Source organism: Uranotaenia lowii, chromosome 2 (assembly GCF_029784155.1).
Source record: "Uranotaenia lowii strain MFRU-FL chromosome 2, ASM2978415v1, whole genome shotgun sequence".
Classification (NCBI taxonomy): Eukaryota; Metazoa; Arthropoda; class Insecta; order Diptera; family Culicidae; genus Uranotaenia; species Uranotaenia lowii.
Genome location: NC_073692.1, coordinates 23,143,908 through 23,165,862, shown reverse-complemented (window position 1 = coordinate 23,165,862; position 21,955 = coordinate 23,143,908). Strand labels below are relative to the sequence as shown.

Sequence of the window (21,955 nt, the reverse complement as noted above, 5' to 3'; positions counted from 1 at the left end):
GTAAAAGTTTTAATAAATTTCAGTGATTAACAGTTTTTGAGAGAATACTTACAGTTCAACATTAATAGAGTAAATGAAAACACCTATTTTCATTTATTACAAGTATCTAGCACAATTACAAGTTTTATTATATTAACTTCAAAATTTTCTAATTTTTGGGAGAAATTTTATGCTATCTTCGGATAGATTCATGATAACTTAAACTAACTGAAAGATTCTATAACACATTTCTTAAAAATTTTATCCGGGAAATATTCTGGTAAACTCTGGGTATTAATGAAATTTAAAAAAAAAACAAAAAAGGAAAGGAAACATTTCTCGAGCGTTGCACAAAATAAAATAAATAAAGCCGGGTAATCTGGAATGTTTACTGAAAAACCATGAGTAAAATTTAAAAAAATAAAATAATTGTAGCTTTTCAATCGTTTTTTTTATTTCTATGGTTTTTATACTGTACATCTTTTTGTCTGAAAATCAATTCTGATTTTTTTTTATAAAACAAAATTCTTTAGTTCCTCAAATTTAACACGTTGGCAAAACTAAGTACTTCTGATAAATTTCCATTCCAATTTCAGACTATGAGTTTAATTTCGCATTAAAATTTTGCTAACTGATTTGGTATTTTAATACTTTTGATTCTAAGGATAATAATTTTAAAAGTGATGTACATTTGAAAATTTTACTCTGCTGAAGTCACAAATACAAAGTACAAATTTTTAATAGAAAATGAATTCATTGAAACTTTTAAGTCTTGTTTTTTTTTCGTTAGTTTCATGTTTTTTTCCGATTTTTCTCAACTCGAGATCTTTGTTTAAGGTTATGAACTTATTAAATTCCTAATCTGATTTTGTTCATGATAACTGAATGAGTGTTTTGAACATCTAATCTCCATTCTGATTTACACTATACTACGGCACTCTATGAAAATAAAAAAAATCTGATTTTATATTTTTAAACCAAACTTTCGTCACATTAAAAAAGTACAGTTTGACAAAACTGTCTATTTTTAATATTTGATCTGAAGAAGATCTTATTCTTTTTAAGAATTGAAATCTATGTACATAACATTTTTAAAATAATTACAAAAAACATTAAAACAGATTTTTAAGATATCATTTGTAATTGGTTGCTAAAATTATGATTTTAATTTCAAACAGAGAATTTTGGTTCTAAATTAAATTTTATTTAAGGTTTTGAATTATGATTTGCATTTAATTCTTTTCTTCAAATTATGATCATTATCTGAAAGCTAAAGAAAGATCTATAGTGTTCCCACCCCGAAACCCCCAACACAAACACACCCCTCCCCGAGAAAATTTACCCTAGGCCCAATGGCTTAATCCTTCCCTGGTAATAAGCTTATTTAATCAACCACAAGCAAAACCATTCAAAGCATAGGTAAAAATCAATGAAATTGTTGGAAATAATAGTAACAGATTGAATTGAATTGATTTGAATCGTTAACTTAGATTCAAATCAGATTTATTTACTTCTCTTTCAAAATCGATTCAAAATCAAGTTTTTAGTGTGAAATTTTGCTTTTGAAATATTAAAAATAAATTATATTAAATGAAAATCCAATATAATATATTACCAGTGAAATTTCCATTTGAAGATAAATTAGTTTTTTAATAATTTGGATCCTGTGAGTATTTATTTTATAATTAATCAAAATCTCTGTTTTTCAAAAAACGAGATTTTCTAAGTGATTCCTATTTTATTGTATATTTGTAATTTTTTTAGGTTTATGTTCCCAAATTGATTCTGTTTGAAAATTGAATTTTTAATTTCTAATCCAGAATCATATGAAACTGCGATGAAACTTCGCTCTCGAATTTGAATCCTAAACAAAATTCTCACATTGATATTTTAATGTTTATTAAAAAACTTAACTTCGACCTGAAACTGAATCCACATTTTCAATTTTAATTTCAAATCTGACTCCTGCATTTAGAAACTGAGTTCCATATCTTGATTTAGAATTTCTTAACGATTTTGAACAAAATTTCAAGGAAAAATATGAATTTTTTCTCCTATTATTCATTCGAAATTCATCTTGTGAATCTATATCAAATTTATGAATATTTTCTAAAACTGTTTCAGATTTTTCAATTCGGAATCACAATTTTGAAACTTTCTAAAGTTCCTTTTCTGCATAAGAGACAAAAGTAAACATTTCAAATCCAAATCTAAAAATTGGTTTGCAATTTTAAGTATTTTCGTTTTATTTTCCGGAATGATTAGTTTCGAATAGAATGTCCATTTCTCGGCCATTTAAGTGTTCCCGGGATTCGGAAAATCTGACGATCCATTTCCTGGGAATTATTGGGATCCTCGGGAAAAATTGAAAATGAAGATTTTAACACTCTCTGCATACCAAACCTTATGTATATGGTGTTTTGATTTTTTATTTTAGGTAGTGAATATTGTGAAACATTTCAAACTTTTTGAATGTCTCAAAAATTCAATTAGCAATTATAAAACTCAAGACCGAAAAACAAAATACTTCAACCGACAAACTAGACTGAAACTTGCTGCCAAAATTTGTAAAATAGAGAAAGATTTTTAACTATCGAAAGAAGTTGTATTCATCAAGTATTCATCAAGGTAGTACTATCATTTTTCTTGCTCAATCTGATTTATTTTTGAAATTCAGATCGTGCAAAAATTTAGTAATTTAAAACCTTTTATTGGCTTCGAGATTTTCCGCTATTTTTTAGCGTTTCCCGTAGATAGTAGATCATTCAAATTAAGTTTAACTTTAAGACCCTTTTATTCTTGTTTAAGGCGTATCTGCCATTCGTTTGAACAGATAATTATGAACGAATTCGAAAAAAGGTATTCTAGTTTTCGTGCAACTATAGAAGAGGTTGCAAAAATCTAATGCCTATTAATCGAATCTTCGTGCCAAAAATGCGCTGACATGTGTACTATACCACAGATGAAATGATTGGAAAAGCACAACTGGCATTAAGACTCGAGCACCCAAGCAAAATGATGCTTTACCACTAAAGCTATGATCATTTAGTATCCGGGCACTTTATTTCGGTCATAGCTACATTACTAGCGATCGGATATGCAAAACTTTAGCAGCGTTGTGTTGGTTATGAAAAGGACTATCTTGTTTATTTTTGTTAGATTTTTAAGTTAACATGTGTTTGAGATATTAACGATGCAAAAAGAAATGGTAAAAATAATTTTGCACAAATTTGCACCTTTTGTGCATTTTGCATTTGCATTTTTTGCATTTTTTGGAAAATTGTTCATTGTCGACTTGAAAACTCATAAACTGTTGATTTTTTCTGATTTTTTTTTTGGACAAAATGGTTAAGAAGTATAAGGAGCCACTCTAGGATCCACACGAAGTTCAAATTAAGCATCGGAGTGGAACCCTTGAGCTAAAATATGGTAAAAAGTCTATGGTAATTTGGGATAATTGAATGCAGACCCCTTAAATAATGCAAATAATCCATTTCCGGCAAGCAAAAAGTGTTGTCGGACTAGTAGACACCAAGTAAAGAACTAATAGTGAGCAGTTCCATAGATCGCAATCTGTACAATCGGTTTATACGCATTATGGCAAATGTGTTCTGATGGACAAAGAAATTTATGTTAAAATCGGATTTAAGAGATCAAATTATTCAAGATGCCTACTCATGAAAAGGTTCCAAACAGATTCTAATTGCTTTTTCCAGGTTAGTTTGTGTAAAATATCATGATTTTTCAAAGGTTTTGCTTCTGTGGTAATAATTATAGATCAATACATGACTGAAAAAAGTGTGCAAAGATAAAAAAGAGATTTTATGAAAAAGTAAGAGTATTTCTTAAAATCATTGATAAATAATTTTTTTTGTATTTTTATATTAAATGTCATATCAATACCTTCATTTCCTCCATAGAAAGTTTTTCGATCAAATGAATAGTTTTTAATATACACACGTATGTAACTGCCCGGATACTAAATGATCATAGCCTTACATTCAAGTGAAACAAGAAAAACTTTTTATGGGATTTTCTTCCTATTGGATAATTCATCCCAGAAACAAGAAAGTGAGGTCGGGAAGTGAGATTTGAACTCACAACACCATTCATGTATCGTATTACCAATCCGATATCTTAAGCAGTACACAACCTGAGCCGGATGGAGGACGAAGGATAATTTCCATAGCCTTTTTGCCACCGTCATCGGTGGTTCTGTCCATCCTCGTTTCAAAAGAGTCCTTTGTCTTGTGAAGGGAATGAGTATTGGAAATGAAAAACAGTTTTTGAATCCATCTGACCTTAAAATATTTCGAATTTTTCAATTTACTATCCCCAACATTTGTTTCATGCCTATGACAAAGTTTTAATTCACATATTTGAATATCAACTGCTTTACCCTGAACCGCTGAACCTGATCATATTTATGAAAGTTTCAAGCAAATTTCAATCAATTTAAACTTTTCAGTCAAAAATCGGTCAAGTGATTACGAATTCATCCCGGAGGCAGGGTAATTCGTTTCAAAATAAATATGTACAACAACCAAAACGCAATCAGAATTTTCTTTTCACAGTACAACAAACTCCATTCGGGGGCATCCAGCTGCGTCAAACTGGCACACGAAAAACAACAAATCACATGTTGCTCTCGCCCGTCTGACCTTTTTGTATTAGCTGGTATAAAAAGTTGTGTTTCTCTCTCGAGGAGATTGGAGAAAAACCAAATATCAGATACAATCATAATGTTCCAGAAGAAAAGCTGCTTCTTTGGAGTACATCGGAAGATTGGACTAGTCGGTGGGGTTCTTCTGTATAATTTCTGTGTGAAATAAAGTGGGTCAAGATGGGAAACCATAACTGTTTTTATTTAGTTTTCTTGCAAAACAGCAAACCTTTTTACTATTAAATTTTTGCTTGCTTGACATGTACGAAGTTTTTGCTTCGTCCATGTAAGAACTATTTCGGAATGATTTTCCTTAAATGAATAATGAAGTTTTGAACGGTTTTACCTGCCAAAAGTTTTATTTCCGAAATGTTATTAAGTCTACACTGTTTTGAAGACATAACTTATTTTTTTTTTATTTATTCATGGGAGATAATTTTTTTTTTTGATATTCAGTGAATTTGGAACACAAACAATTTTGGCTTAATTTTAATATTTCTTATTAAAACTTTTGCATAACGTCTCAGAGATGGATTTTAATTGATTTTCCTTTCTAACTTTTCAAAAAGTCATCTTTAATATTAAATACCCATGTGCGTGTTCTTTATTTTTGCGTGCTTGCAACCGTGATCCAAAATCATCACTTAAGGACTTTAGAGAGCAAAATAAACCTCCTGCTCGCGGTAAGATTTCCTGCTACTCATTATCGCTTCCTGCTGACTGGTTCCGTTTATTCCCCCAAAACAATAGTAAGGATTTTTTTTTCATATTTTCAAAACTCACCTCCGGATCTCATGGTGGCAGCCATATTGTTGTAGCTGGTGCTTAGTGCACGTACTCCTTTGGTGGGGGCGAAAAAAAAGCAACGAAAAAGCGACGACGAGGATGACGAGAAACGATTACACGATGATGATGGGAAAAACTACGGGTGTTTTCTTCCCGTTAAACGGTTTCTTCCAGTGATATTCCTATTCTGATCGCACCGCGACTGCCGGAAGCAGCGGGAAAACACAAAGTCACGAATCTTGAACAACCGCACGGAAGTACTTTGTGTGACCGTTCCGTGCGACGACGATTTGAATCCGTGGACGCTTGGGAGCCGAAGAGAAGTGTGGTAACTGTGAATGAGAAAAATGAGAAAAAAGAGAAAAAAAATTGTAAGTTTCAAGTGAAGGTCGTTTAAGGTTTATGGCGAAATTCAATCAATCATTGCTTAAACATTAATTTTTTACAAAATCAGTCACGAGTAAAAGCACGAAATCAAAAGTGTGAGTAAACAGTACTCATATAAGTATTAAAAGCAAGAATTTGAACCTTCTTTTTGTACTTTTTTGAAAATATTTGAAATATCAAAGTGTCATTTTTGGGTAATTTTTGTGAAGTTTTGCGTAAGCTCTGTTTAAGTTTTGTGTTATTTTTGAGAAATTTTTGTGTATTTTTTGGGTAATTTTTGTGTAATTTTGGTGTCATTTTACTGATATTTTTGAGTAATTTTTGATTATTTTGGATTGTGTAATTTTTGTGTCGTTTTCGTATTATTTTTGCATCATTTTTGAGTCAATTTTGTGTTATTTTTGGGTCATATTTTTGATATTTTTGTGTCAAGTATGTGTCATTTTTGTCATTTTTGTCATTTTTGTCATTTTTGTCATTTTTGTCATTTTTGTCATTTTTGTTATTTTTGTCATTTTTGTCATTTTTGTCATTTTTGTCATTTTTGTCATTTTTGTCATTTTTGTCATTTTTGTCATTTTTGTCATTTTTGTCATTTTTGTCATTTTTGTCATTTTTGTCATTTTTGTCATTTTTGTCATTTTTGTCATTTTTGTCATTTTTGTCATTTTTGTCATTTTTGTCATTTTTGTCATTTTTGTCATTTTTGTCATTTTTGTCATTTTTGTCATTTTTGTCCTTTTGGTCATTTTGGTCATTTTTGTCATTTTGGTCATTTTTGTCATTTTTGTCATTTTTGTCAGTTTTGTCATTTTTGTCATTTTTGTCATTGTTGTCATTTTTGTCAGTTTTGTCAGTTTTGTCATTTTTGTCATTTTTGTCATTTTTGTCATTTTTGTCATTTTTGTCATTTTTGTCATTTTTGTCATTTTTGTCATTTTTGTCATTTTTGTCATTTTTGTCATTTTTGTCATTTTTGTCATTTTTGTCATTTTTGTCATTTTTGTCATTTTTGTCATTTTTGTCATTTTTGTCATTTTTGTCATTTTTGTCATTTTTGTCATTTTTGTCATTTTTGTCATTTTTGTCATTTTTGTCATTTTTGTCATTTTTGTCATTTTTGTCATTTTTGTCATTTTTGTCATTTTTGTCATTTTTGTCATTTTTGTCATTTTTGTCATTTTTGTCATTTTTGTCATTTTTGTCATTTTTGTCATTTTTGTCATTTTTGTCATTTTTGTCATTTTTGTCATTTTTGTCATTTTTGTCATTTTTGTCATTTTTGTCATTTTTGTCATTTTTGTCATTTTTGTCATTTTTGTCATTTTTGTCATTTTTGTCATTTTTGTCATTTTTGTCATTTTTGTCATTTTTGTCATTTTTGTCATTTTTGTCATTTTTGTCATTTTTGTCATTTTTGTCATTTTTGTCATTTTTGTCATTTTTGTCATTTTTGTCATTTTTGTCATTTTTGTCATTTTTGTCATTTTTGTCATTTTTGTCATTTTTGTCATTTTTGTCATTTTTGTCATTTTTGTCATTTTTGTCATTTTTGTCATTTTTGTCATTTTTGTCATTTTTGTCATTTTTGTCATTTTTTGTCATTTTTGTAATTTTTTGTCATTTTTTTGTTTTTTTTTTCTTGTTTTTGTTTTAATTTCTAACGAGAAGAATCAACATTTCGAATTTGTCATGAGAATGTCGAGATTATTTGCGAAAGAATTTAAAACTCATTAATTTTTGTCATTTAAGTTTGGTTTCGTCAAATTTCTAAACATATCTGTTAGATATGTACAACTTCAGATGACCTACTTAAGGCTAGCTAGGACTTCTGCAGCAGCAAATTATCCAATGCACCACCAAGTGCGAACAACTTAGCTCCTGTGTTTCGTTTTTTTCCTCTGCGTTCGTTCTTTTTTTTTTTTTTTGTTTAATCCCCAACTTCCCCACGGGCTTTTAATTCACTTCAAAGAGAAGCATTTCATTTTCCTGATGTTTTCCGTTCCGATTGTTTCATCAACTTCTTCGCTTCCTGTTCCGGCCACTGGCTGCTCAGAGGCTTGAGTAGGAAGTACTTGGATGGATCTGCAGCTGGAAAAAAGAGCTGCATCCTTTCGGAAGATCCTCTAGAGTTACCTACTAAGTTGCTGAGTTGGCAAAAAAAATGTTGCAGAAACAAATCCGAAGAGGAAGCATACAAAAGTTGTTTAAACTACCCGCTGGCTAAAAATTCGAGAAGTATCATTTTAGCCGGGGAAGATTGTTTCTTGTTTCCTCTGCAATCTGTTTTAGGAAGTGGGAATAAACTAAAGGAAACAACTTTTATGCATTTTAAACCCTCATCTGGAAGCTAGTTTGCCAAGTTTCCAATTGATTGAATAAAACGTTGTCAAGTTGGTGGTGTTTTTCTGATTAATTTGAAACATTTTCGAAATTCTTCAGTTAAACAACCAACTGAATCCGGGTAAAATCCATTTGGATGATTAAGAAGCAACTCAAGAGCCGGAAAATGATAGTTCTGTTCTGTGTGTTTCGGTTTGCCGAATTCTTTGCTCAGCAAACTTCTTTTGATTCCGAGTGCGAGACTCATAAATCATCGGATTCCACCGGCATCACGTTCACGTTTTGGCAATTTCACGCATTTTCTGACAATTCGCAGCAGATGCTACAACCGGTGGATGGATTCGTACTGGGGGATGAAACAACCGGATACTTTGCCTTTAAGTGGATTGAACTGTTGCTGAAGCTACTGACTTTGATGCGACTTCAATACATTAGGAAAATTTTTCATCATCAACAGCTTGTTACAGCAAATTTAACTTGAAGCTTCCTGTTTGATGGCCGAGCTCCCTCTATTCTAAATGATTTTAATGCTTCACAATGTAGTCTGACGATTAAAAACATAAAATTTTTTCGTGAATATCAAAAATAGAAATTGTAAAGTTTCACAACAAGCCATAATGCATTGCGCTCTAGCTTGAATTTTTATCAGATTGTAAATAAAGCTGCATCATCGATAATAATGATAACTGTGTAACGACGACAACATGTTTGAGACAAATGAGCATGTCATCATTGATTCAACTAATTACAGAGAAGGCCACTCTACTCTATCGCAATTGTGTGCACTTGGCAAAATAAATGTCAATCCAATCTATTACAGCCAGGAATGCGATTTTTATTTCCATCATATAAAAATACCATATAAAACATCGGCCTTCAATTCTAAATGGATTAAAAAATGTTATGTTTAATCAAACAGTTGTTTCTGGGGGAAACGGAAAAAGGCTAGTCTGGTTTAGAGAACACATTCTGAATTGAAGATTCAGATTCCTATTTTGGATGTTAGATTGTCAAAGAAGTGAAAAATAATGAAAGGCTTTTAATCTGGAGAAAGGTTTTTCTTCTTTTTGTTGTAAATAAGCAATGCTATAGGAAGAACCTACCTTAAACAGCTACCGTAAAATGGGGTGAGTCGGAGCATTTTTGAACTACTTCCGTGGTATTTCTGTCAAATGGTGCTTCTTTAGCACTCTACTTATTTAAGTTGGTGTATTTTATTGACATGAACCAAACTTAGCTTAGCTTTTTTGACTAATCATATCCACCTTACACCATTGAAACCGAAGTGCTGCGAAACTATTTTACATATTTCTATTACATTAATTTATTGCATTCAATTTTGGCAAGCTAGCTGGACTAGGTAAAAACGTGAGGAGGATCCGTCATACTCGTTCCGGCGAGATGATCCTCGAGTTGAAACGAAGCTCAGCGACAAAGAGTGCATCCTTCAAGGTGCTAGCGGAGGAAATTTAAGGCGAGAAGGCGGAGGTGCGTGCGCTATGTCACGAAGTAACCAGTCGTATCAAAAATTTCGACAAAATTACGACAGAAGAAGAAGTCAGGACAGTCGACCAGTGTAAGATCGGCGAAGATCAGATCTCGATCCGATTGAGACAGGGTCCTCCCAAATTACTATTGTGAGGCTTCCAGTGGTAGCAGCCAACGCAGCACTCGAGTGCAGGCGGCTAAAAGTGGGATGGTCAGTTTGTCAGATAACCATCTCCCAGCAACCAGAGGTATGCTTTCGATGCATGGAGTAAGGCCACAAGTCGTATGACTGGAAGCGACTCAACAGACGAGGCTTAAGCTGGGGATGCGGAGAATCCGTTCACATAGCGGCTAGCTGCAGTAAGCCAGCGTAGTGTCTTATTTGCACTGGTGGCCATGTAACTGGCAACCCTAAATGCCCTGCCTGCCCCAAAAGGCGCTAGGAGCGATACCAAGGACTTTGGAAGTAATCCAAACCAACCTCAACCACTGTCTTGAAGCACAACAGCTTCTGCGACAGATAGATGGCGGTGGAAGAGAAGCTAGACATAGCGTTAGTAGCAGACCCCTATTATAGAGCTCTGAATGGCACAAATTGGATGATCGATAATGCCAATCTGGTTGCAATAGCGGTGACAGGAAAGTTTCCCATACAAGGTCATTGAGGTCACATCGAATAAGGAAGGCTTCGTGACATTAATGGGATCTTCTTCTGTAGCTGCTACGCTCCGGTGTTGTGGACCTTAGAGAAATTTAGCGCTACGGTGGATGAGATAGTCGAGGTGCTCACAGGTCAAAACTCAGTTATTATCGCGAAGGATTCCAATGCGTGCGTCCAGGCATGAGGTTACGAACGCCAGAGGACAGAGTCTAATTGAAGCACTTGTAAAGCTGAATGTGGACCTGGCAAACGTAGGTAACACTAGTACCTACCATAGAAAAGGATGTTATCACATTTGCTAGTCCCAGATGGACAAGTAATTGGAGGGTGAGAGAGGACTCCACTCTTAGCGTCCACTTTACGATCTGCTATCGTGTGGGTAAAAGTGCACAGTCAGGCAGAGGAGAGATAATGGTTGGTGAACGACACTGAAGGACAAACAATTTGCACGGAATGTCTTTGTTCAGGTGTTGAATTGGGAGCAAAATCGGTCTAAATTGTTGTTTGGGTGATGCCTACAGCATAGTCATGGCAAAAAAACAAAAGCGGTAGCACACCACCTAAAATGTGCCCCAACAAACTGATATAAATAACGAGAGAGCTGTTCCCTCATCATAATATCATCAGCTGGCCGCAAGTCCCGTACGACTGGGCTGCGAGCGAGAAGGAGTTAATATCGTTGGAAGAACTGCGCGACATCGCCAAATCCCTTCAACTGGAAAAGGCTCCGGGTCCAGATGGTATCCCGAACATTGCAGTTAAGGCCACGGTTATGGAATTTCCCGAAATGTTCCGATCGTCACTGCAAATTTGTAAAGAGGAAAGGATGTTTCCAGATATTTGAAACGGCAGAAGCTGGTTCTGTTTCCTAAACAAGGAAAGCCATTGAGGAACCCATCGGCATACAGGCCAATATGCTGTTATCGTCTGGACCAGAGGGGGCCAAACCTAAGCCCTCGAGTCCCTGGTCGTTCCTCTGGAGACTCAGTGGAGGGTGGGCACACAAGGCCTTCTTTTCTGGCTTGCTCGATCTTGAGCAGGAACGGAGGTCCTCAAGGTCGGCTTTTACAAAATAGCTGATCGCGGACTCTTCGGAGTAATTAAACACACTAACTCTGAAATATTAGCTTTTTACGTTTTATTTAAATACCTGTGTGTCTTGTGTGTCGTGTGCTTCGTTGGGCCAGCCTTCGCTGCTGATGATGCTTCTCCTTCGGAACGCTACGGTTAGTTGGAATGATGTGGCTAGGCAACTGTCGAGAATTGGCGGTAACTCTGCCAATTCCTCGTCAGTTCCTCAGGCCGGAACGGATGTTGGATTCCGTTCAGCCTACCGATTGCGCGCGGAATGTAACTGACTGCGCGCCTGTTCGTCTGGTTCCAATGGTAGTACCAGATGAAGACCTCGAGGATTGGGCAAAGTCCCAGAATGTAGCTTTAGACTTTTAGGTCCTGGTGAATGGAAATGGGATTGTGAGCTTCTACGAGAGCTACCGAGATTTCTTTTGACTCCCGCTTTACCTGATTCGTCTTTCTAGCACAATCACAAATTATATTCCGCTGTGCACGTTTTGTTTTAACTAGGCTTGTTAAGTTAAACTTATAACTTTTTGCTTTAAACCTGTTATATGTTTTTAGGTTAAGTTTCAAAACTATAACGATACGTCCTGAACGTCTCGGTGGCTAAAGCGGAAAGAAATCTTATTTATCTTATTACCGGTAGCTCCTCACAACCCATACAAATTATACCACTTCATTCTGGCCTAAAATATTTTAATTTGTGCGTTCTCTGTTGTTCCGTTCTAGTCCCTCCATTTTGTGTATTTGTTCCAGTGTACCTGTGTGAACATGCTGTGTTCTTGTGAGTCCTGTATATTATTTTATCTAAGCCTATCTTGTTCTGATGGAATAATTAATGGAAAAATTAAACAATATCAAACAATGAACATATAATTTAAGCAAATGAACAACTTACTTTATGGAAACTTTAACGAGTTGAATTTCGCAACGGTAACAATGCCTACTGGATACGGTTGGAAAGGTTCTGGAAAAGATGATCTTGAATCGTATCCAGCAGTACACCGAGGGCGAAGGCGGATTGTCCAACAATCAATTCGGCTTTCGAAAAGGGCGATGCACAGTCGACGCCATTCGAACTGTCATCGAAACGGCTGATAAAGCCAGACTCAAGAAGAGAAGAGGGGACCGTTTTTGTGCGGTAGTAACATTGGACGTGCGCAACGCCTTTAATAGTGTCAGCTGGGCAGCGATTGCTTCTTCGCTTATAAAAATGAAAATACCGAAACCGAAATATCTTTGCAAATTAGTGGAAAGCTGCAAAACATGACGAGCGCAGGATTTCAGGAAATGAATATTATAGCTGGAATACCGCAAGGGTCGATACAGGGCCCGGTTCTGTGGAATATTACGTACGGTGAGGTGCTGACATTGAGCCTGCCAGAGGGAGTAAAGTTAGTTGGTTTCGCGGACGACGTCGTGCTATTAGCGACGGGTTACTCAACAGAAATCGTCCAGCTAAGAGCTTCAGAAGCGGTAGAGAGTTGGATGCAGTCCAAGAGTTTGCAGTTGGCTCACCACAAAACCGAGAGGGTAATGATATCAAACCTGATTTCACCGCAAATAGGATTACAGTTGGATCATGCACTATCGAATCAATGCGCGAGCTTAAATATTTGGGGGTGATGATTGATGACCGGATCAGCTTTAAAAGCCACGTTGAGTGTGGGTGTAAGAACAACTCGGTGGTCTGAAGTAGTTCGCGAAGGTTTTTTTCGTAAAATTCCTCCTTCGAATTTACCACTGAATTGCATAAAGAAATTTTTAAATAGTTTAAATAGTTGAACAATTTTAATGGGATTATTTTTCTATGAATATTGAGGTAAGAAGTGCTAAAATGAAAAAAAAAACAGGTTACATGTGTGACGCACTAATGCACTGAGACCATTCGAAGTGAACATTTTCACCTGGAGCGTATATTGTAGTCCCAAGCAACCAAAAGTCTCGGTGCTTTCTTAGAATAACTGCAGCCGCCAGCGGTCAGCAGCGAAGACGCAGGTTAATTATTACTCAGAAACATTACGAATCGGCATATAAATCAAACATCCGTAAAAATAATATCGGTTTAAAAAAAATTGGAATTACATGTTTAAAACCTTTATGCTAAAAACTATACAAATTCTTGAGTTTATCTGGATTTTTAACTTATTAACCGCCTCAGTTGAATTTCAGTGTGTGGTAAATTCGTGGTAAGGAAATACAGTCGGACGAAATTTTTAAAGTGAATAAAAAACTCTTTTCTAAACGATACTTTCAACAATTTCCAAGCTACAAAAATTATTTAATGATTATATGCCCTTTTGTGATGTTGATTCACATTTCATATTCATGATATGGCGGACATGTCACAAAAGGGCTATTTAAAAAAAACTTTAAGAAACTTCATGTCCATTGAAGGCTATTTGTGATCCAATATATAACTTTTATACTGAGTGGATGCGATTGACATGTCACAAAAAAAGCTATTCAAGGAACTTTTCGTAACTTTCATGCTTGCATTCAAGAAAATTTGGTACCAATTCCCTTGGGAACCTTTCCCAAGTAACACAGATCAAGCTAACTAACATTTCGATGTTTTATTATGGCTTTTTTTGTGCAGCTCGTTTTATGATGGATTCATTATGGTCATGCAAAATGCTTATATTCTTGAATCGACCATCTGTTTTCAGACAGTTTTGAAAACGCTCATAAATCTTCCATTAAACATACTGTTTTAGTTATTAAGAAAGAGTTAGGAATGCTATGTTAGATTGAGTCGATTTGGGGTCATTTTTGAATTTCTCAAACACTGGGGTCTTAAAAGCATCGTTTTGGTCCAAAACTCATCCATGATTTTTTGCAGAATTTTTAAGTAACGTTTACATGAGTAAATTTGAACTTTTAGGTTTGTATGGGAGAATTGAATATTTTGTACTGAAAAATCAACATCATTTTTGTTTCTTCTGTGGAACCGAACTTGCTAGTGATTTTTGTGCCAATTTATAAATTTCTTGAAGGAAATTTCCCGCTGAACAACTTTGTCGAATATCATAACTTCGTATCTCATTAGACAAAAAAGTTATTAGCTGTTTAACAGGTGTATGTCTTTTTGAATTGATTAACAATTAATTCAATTGACACCACTGCTTGTGCCCCACGAAGTATTGCATGAAAAGTGGTTTTGCAATACCTCTCTAAGCACCCAGCAGTGGTGTCAATTGTAGTCATTTTTGATAAGTTCTGTGTGTTGATTTTGAGTTAAAATAATAAAAAAATTTAAAAATCTATGTAAACTTCGAATTACCGGAAGTGGAATGAATAACTCTACAATATGAGTATTGAGTGAAAGGGTTCAAACAGGAGGAACAAAATTTGTTGCTTGACGCCATCATTAATCAAGATGGCGGCTTCCGCTTTTATTTTCAAAGCTGTAAATAACTGAAAATATCATGAAACATTCTTAATATTGTTATTAGGTGAAAGTAATAAACGAGTAGAAGTCGAATTTCGTTGTCCGTCGCCATCTTAAATTCCAAGATGGTGGCTACCACTCAACTTGAAAATACTGTAAATGACTAAAAATTGCCTCAAACCCTTACAATATGGGTATTAGTTGAAAGAGATGAACCAGTAAAAGTCGAAGTTCGTTATTTGACGCCATCCAAATTCAAGATGGTGGTTTCCGCTGAACTTTAAAATGTTGTATATGACTTATAATCGTATGAAACCCCATCAATATTGGTATTGGGTGAAAGGGCTTAACGAGTAGTAGTCGATTTTCTCTTTTCGCTTTACTCTGAAATGCTGTAAGTGACTCAATATCGCACAAAACAACCACAATACAGACCCTGATCGTTTTTGGCATCATTCGATTTTGGCAACATCCGATTTTGGCACATGTCCCTAAATCAAACAAATTACAGAAACAACATTACCTGATAGTTTTCGCTTTAATAGGACCAATACAATTTAGACATATTGGCATGCTAGACATAATACAATGACATTAATGGCAAATATGGCAAAAAACAAAAACTATCGACAAAACACGAAAAGTGCTAAATGCATCAAAAACATAATAAAAATGTAGTACTAAGTAAAAACAAAGTTGGGAAAAAATCGTTCGATTATGACAACACAAAATGCTCGAGCGGGTTGCCAAAAACAATCAGGGTCTGGTTCTTCGTACGGTTTTCAGTCATTTGCAGAATTTTAAAGCTCTGTGGAAGCCGCCATCTTGGATTTCAAGATGTCGTTTGATAGAAAACTACGACTTCTACTCGTTTGGTCCTTTCACACAATGCCCATATTGTGGGAGTTTCATGCGATTTTCAGTGTTTAACAGCATTTTAAAGTTCAGTGAAAGCCGCTATCTTGGATATCGAGATGCACCTGATAGCAAAATTAGACTTCTTCTAGGTTAGCCCTTTAGCCAATACCAATATTGTGGGGGTTTCATGCGATTTTTAGTTATTTACAGCATTTTAAGGTTCAGCGAAAGTCGCCATCTTGGATTTGAAGATGATCTGATGAAGAAATTCCACTTAAACTGATTACGCCATTTAACCCAATGACCATGTTGTGGGAATTTTAAGTGACTTTCAATGATTTCAATCATATTTTAGTTCAGTGGAAGCCGCAATCTTGGGTTTCAAGATGACGCCTGATAGCGAAATTTGTGTTCTATTCGTTGATCCTTTTCAACTTATACCCATATTGTGGGAGTTTCATGCGATTTTCTGTGATTAACAGCATTTTAAAGTTCAGTGGAAGCCGCCATCTTGGATTTCAAGTTGACGTCCGATAGCGAAATTCGACTTCTTCTAGTTTAGCCCTTTCACCAAATACCAATATGGTGGGCCTTTCAAGCGATTCTCAGTGACTAACAGCACTTCAAAGTTCAGTGGAAGACGCCATCTTGGATTTGAAGGCGTCGAAAAGAAAAAAAAATCGGCTTCTTCTAGCTAGCCCTTTCAACCAATACCCATATAGTTGGGACTTAATGCGACTTTTCGTCATTTACAGCATTAAAGGTTCAGCGGATGCCGCCATCTTGGATTTCAAGGTGGCGTCTGATAGCGAAATTCGACTCCTACTTGTTTAGCCCTTTCACCCAATACCAATATTGATGGGATTTTCTGCGATTTTAAGTCACTTACAACATTTGAAAGATCAGCAGAAGCAGCCATCTTGGATTTCAAGATGGCGTCAGACAACGAAATTTGACTTCAACTCATGATTTATTCCACTGGTGATGAACAACCAATCCGTTTTTATTTAAAATATCTGTCCTCATTTACTGTACTCAGGATTAACAACTCAGAAATGAGGAACTCATACTAAGCGTGTAATTGGTTGGCTTGTGAGAGAAACGTCAAATCGTAGCTTTTTTTGGGGTCATCATTAAACCATAATAAAACTAACTAGCCATTTTTTTTTACCATAAACAGGCTATTAAGCATTGAATTGACTAACGCCATGTTGGTTGCAAAATCGAAGGGCACAAAATGACGCCATGTTGATGGATTCACAATGCAAGCATTGGAAAATATTTTTTCATTCCTATTTTCCATCAGTTCCATCATGATTGACCATCAGATTTGACGAAGGGCATTTATTGTAAGATACTATTTCATACACATTTCACCTAAAATCTTGACTGGCAGTACAAAAGAGGCTCATAATATGGTTAAAACATTGGAATTTTGACTATTAATTTTACCAGATCACATCTCAATAATGCAATCATCATTCATCAACCATTATGGTTGCTGGAAAAAATAAAAATAAAACTCCGAGAACTCACAGAATCTAAAAAAACAAAAATTTCAAAAACCAACATTGATGACCAACATATGATATGTCATGATGACGATCTAGGGTAGGGCCAAATAGCCTAATTTTGGCTTTATTAGAGTCCAGGTGATGTTATAGAATGCGCTTTAGCTTTTTATGAAGATTAATGCTATAGTCCAAACGAAATTTTGCTGACCACAATAAAGCAAAAATTGTTACTTGGGTTGTTCAGCGAAATTCAAACTCTGAAGGCACGCGTTTAAGTAGATATGAGGCTTTTGGTTGCTTGGGGTAGGAGTAACAAAAAGTACAATTCTATCAGTAGTAATTTGTGACTTTGAAATAAATGAATGGGAGCTCGATCAAAACATAGGGGCAAAATTGAACAGCAAACCAAAAGTTAGCGGACTAATTAGCGGTTAGGGGATCATTTGCCGAGTATTGGCTTACAATACTTTGAAACAATAAAAAACAAGAATGATATCTTCACTTCCATCTGTACCGTTGAGTCGTCAACACGTACGCCGGAGCATCGTATCGTTGCTGTGTACCTGCAGGAACATTTTACATTATTTATTTTTTCCTTACCTGTATTTCAATCAGCACTTTTCAGTGCTAAAATTATTTTCATTTTCTTTTATTCATATTTTCTCTTTTCTTTCCAGCATGGGGAAGTCTTCGGCCGGCTCAAGGGCCGGAAGAAAACGGATTGCTGAACCTAATCCAGGGCCATCTGCCAAAAAAGTTGAAATTTCCAATTCATTCGATGTCCTTCATAACATCGGTGATGAGGAAATATTCATATTTAATTCTGATAAGAGTACTAAGAAACCTTCTTCTTCTTCTTATACTCTTAAAAATGAAAAGATTCCACCAATAACGGTCACGATTCCTGACTTCAATGCCTTTCGAAAAGAAATCGTCACTTCCGTCAAGGATGTGAAGATTTCTTTTCAGATCGGACGAAGGGGAACTGCTCGTATATTGGCGGAATCTTTTAATGATTTTCAAAAAATTTTAAATTATTTGAATAATAAAAAACACCAATTTTTTACGTACGACACTAGAGGTGATCGTCCTTTTAAAGTTGTACTTCGTGGTCTCACCGGCGATCAGACACCGGATGAGATCACAAATGAATTAAATTCTTTGTTAGGTTTTTCTCCAATTCAAGTAATTCAAATGAGGAAAAGAACCAACACGAATAATACCAGTAATGTTGGTTTTGCTCCTGAGCTTTATTTGATCCATTTTAAAAAGGATCAGGTTAATAATTTGAAAATTTTGGAAAAGGCTCGTCTTATGTTTCATTGTCGATTAAAATTTGAACCTTTTCGTAAATCCCATACCAATTTTTTACAAAATATTACGCAATGTCGTCGTTGTCAAGCTTTTTGTCACGGCACTAAAAATTGTAGAATGAATGCCAGATGCATGTTTTGCGGCTCATTCGATCATGAAAAATCTAAATGCCTTTTTGGTGGTGATAAGCCAAAAACAGAATTTTTTAAGTGTGCGAATTGCGCAGGTAATCATTCCTCGAATTCTCTAGATTTTCCTGTTAGGGCAAAAATTGTTGCTTCTAGGAAAAACCCCAAAGTTTCCAGAAAAGTTTCTTCTCCTCCTTCCTCTTTTTCGTCTTCACACGTCAGACCGGCAAACAACCTGCCTGTTCGCGGTCAGCCTCGGCCTACATTGGAATCACGGCTGGGTAATACCCGAAGTGATTTTAATGTTACCTGGGCTGATTCTGCGCCACAGACTCGTTGTTTATCGTTCTCAGAGGTGGTTGAAAATGGGTTGCCCTCTTCAGGTTTAACTAATAAAAATGGGAAAAAACCAAGTCTCAACGTTCATGCGAAGGCTTGGGAAAATCCCCGAAATTCAAATACTTTTTCTTCTCCTTCCTCTTCTGATTTTAACAATTTTGTTGATTTGGGTGAGATTACTGAGGAAAAATTAAAATTTTTGCATCAAAATTTAATGGAAATGATGCAACTTATGTTGAAAGCAAATTCAATGTTTGAAGCTTTCCAAACTTCTTTTAATTATGCTAACAAAATTATTATGACTTTACGATTCCCTCATGGATCCAAATAGATGTTTAAATATAATGAATTGGAACGCTAGATCTTTGCTGGCTAACCAAGACGAGTTCTTTTTATTTTTGAAAACTCAAAACATACATATTGCTGCCATCACTGAAACTTTTTTAAAGCCAGACAATAACTTGAAAAGCAATGCTTTCTTTAAAATTTTACGAAATGATCGACTTGATCGACAAGGTGGGGGTGTAGCTATTGTCATCAATAGTCGTCTCAAATTTAGACTTCTTCCTTCTTTCAATACAAAAGTCTTAGAAACAATTGGAATTGAATTAGAAACTTCTATGGGGAAAATTATAATTGTTGCCGCATATTTGCCTTTTCAATGTAGCGGTGAACAGAAAAATTTTTTGAAGGGAGATTTACAAAAACTCACCAGAAATAAATCCAAATTTTTTATTATTGGTGACTTTAATGCAAAACACCGATCTTGGAATAATATTTCATCAAATTCAAATGGGAATATTTTGTTTAATGACTGCTCTGCAGGTTATTATACTGTTGAATATCCTAATGGGCATACTTGTTTCTCTTCGATTAGAAATCCTTCCACAATTGATTTGGTTCTAACGGATTTAGGCGAGCATTGTAGTCAATTAGTTACTCATGCGGACCTTGATTCAGACCACCTTCCAGTAACTTTTTCTTTATCCCAAAGTCCCATTGAAAACCCTTTAAAATCAACTTTTAATTTTCAAAAGGCTAACTGGGAGCGATATATGAATTTTATTGAACGTAATTTAGATGTAAACGTTCCATTGAATTCAATAGAAGATATTGATTTGGCTGTAGAAATTTTGACAACTTCAATAGTCAATGCTAGAGCCGCTTCAATACCTAAAGTTAAACAGAAATTTAATCAACCTTTAATTGATGATGATCTTCAGTTTTTGATACGACTGAAAAACATTCGTCGACGCCAATTTCAACGAACTAGGGATCCTTATTTGAAATTAATTTATTGCGACCTTCAAAAAGAGATCAAACGTCGTTTAAATTTCATTCGTAATGAAAATTTTGCTAAAGCAGTAGAGGACATAAAACCCTACTCAAAGCCATTTTGGAAATTAACTAAAATTCTAAAAAAGCCCCAGAAGCCAATTCCTACTTTAAAAGATGGGGATAAACTTCTTTTAACTAATTCAGAAAAAGCTCAAAAATTAGCCCAACAATTTGAGTCTGCTCATGATTTTAATTTAAACGTTGTGAGTCCAATTGATGCTCAAATTTCCCTAGAATTTGATGATATTCTTTCTAAGCAAATTGTGTTTGAAAGTTCTTGTGAGACAAATATTGATGAACTTAAATTGATTTGCAAAAAATTTAAAAATATGAAAGCCCCGGGGGAAGATGGGATTTTCTATATTCTTATTAAAAAGTTGCCTGAAAGCACTTTAAATTTTTTAGTTAAAATCTTCAATAAATGTTTTCACTTGGCTTATTTTCCCAATAAATGGAAAAATGCCAAAGTAACTCCAATTTTTAAACCTGGAAAAAGTGCTTCAGAGCCTTCAAGTTATCGACCAATTAGTTTGCTTCCTTCTTTAAGTAAACTATTTGAGAGAGTTATTTTGAATAGAATGATGATTCACATTAATCAGAATTCTATTTTCCCTGATGAACAATTTGGTTTTCGTCATGGACATTCTACTACACATCAACTTTTGAGTGTAACTAATATGATTAACGCTAGCAAATCTGAAGGTTATTCAACTGGTGTTGCTCTTCTTGATATTGAAAAAGCTTTTGACAGTGTTTGGCACAAAGGTTTAGTAGCTAAATTAGCTCGATTTGATTTTCCTGTATATCTCACCAAAATTATTCAAAATTATTTGACTAGCCGAACTTTGCAAGTAAGCTATCAAAATTCATGCTCTGAAAGGATACCCATTAGAGCTGGTGTCCCTCAGGGTAGTATACTTGGGCCTATTTTATACAATATTTTTACTTCTGATCTTCCTGATGTCCCAGAAGGAAAAGGTAGAAGATTATTTGCTGACGATACTTTGCTTTCAGCCAAAGGTCGAAATTTACGGGTGGTACGCAGTAGATTGCAACAAAATTTAAATTCCTTTTTGAATTACTTGAAAATGTAGAAAATTTCTCCTAACGCTTCCAAAACTCAACTTATTTTATTTCCCCATAAGCCAAGAGCAAATTTTTTAAAACCTAATGAAAATCATTCCATAACTTTTAATGGGGTTTCATTAGAATGGTCTGATCACGTGAAGTACTTGGGACTCACACTTGATCGGAATCTTTCTTTTAAGAATCACATTGAAGATATTCAATCTAAATGTAATAAATACACTAAATCTCTTTATTCTCTCATCAACAGGAAATCCCGACTTTGCCTGAAGAATAAGATGCTTATTTACAAGCAAGTCTTCCGACCAGCGATAATGTATGCAGTTCCGATTTGGTCTAGCTGCTGCGCGACGAGGAAGAAAGCCATCCAGAGGATTCAGAACAAGGTTCTGAAAATGATTTTGCGGCTTCCACCTTGGCACAGCACCGAAGATCTTCATCGGATTGCAGGCATTGAATCTATCGAAGAGATGGCCAACAAAATCATCTCCAACTTCAGAGGCAAATCGATGCAGTCTTCCATCGCAGAGATTCGCTCTCTCTACAATTAGTTTAATTTTAGGATAGCTTTAGTTTTTAGTTTAAAATATTTTTTTTTTCACT

General features: G+C 34.9%; 1 protein-coding gene across 10 annotated transcripts in view; it reads right to left on the bottom strand.

Annotated features, from left to right (window-relative positions):
* The window catches only part of LOC129744023 (uncharacterized), a 724,779-nt gene that overhangs the window by 495,045 nt on the left and 207,779 nt on the right, over positions 1–21,955 (bottom strand). For all 10 annotated transcript variants that reach the window (XM_055736329.1, XM_055736331.1, XM_055736338.1 and 7 more), the window contains exon 4: positions 5,426–5,760. In XM_055736329.1, coding sequence (XP_055592304.1) covers positions 5,426–5,450 — 25 coding nt within the window. In that variant the 5' untranslated portion in view covers positions 5,451–5,760. The remainder of the gene's footprint in view (positions 1–5,425; positions 5,761–21,955) is intronic.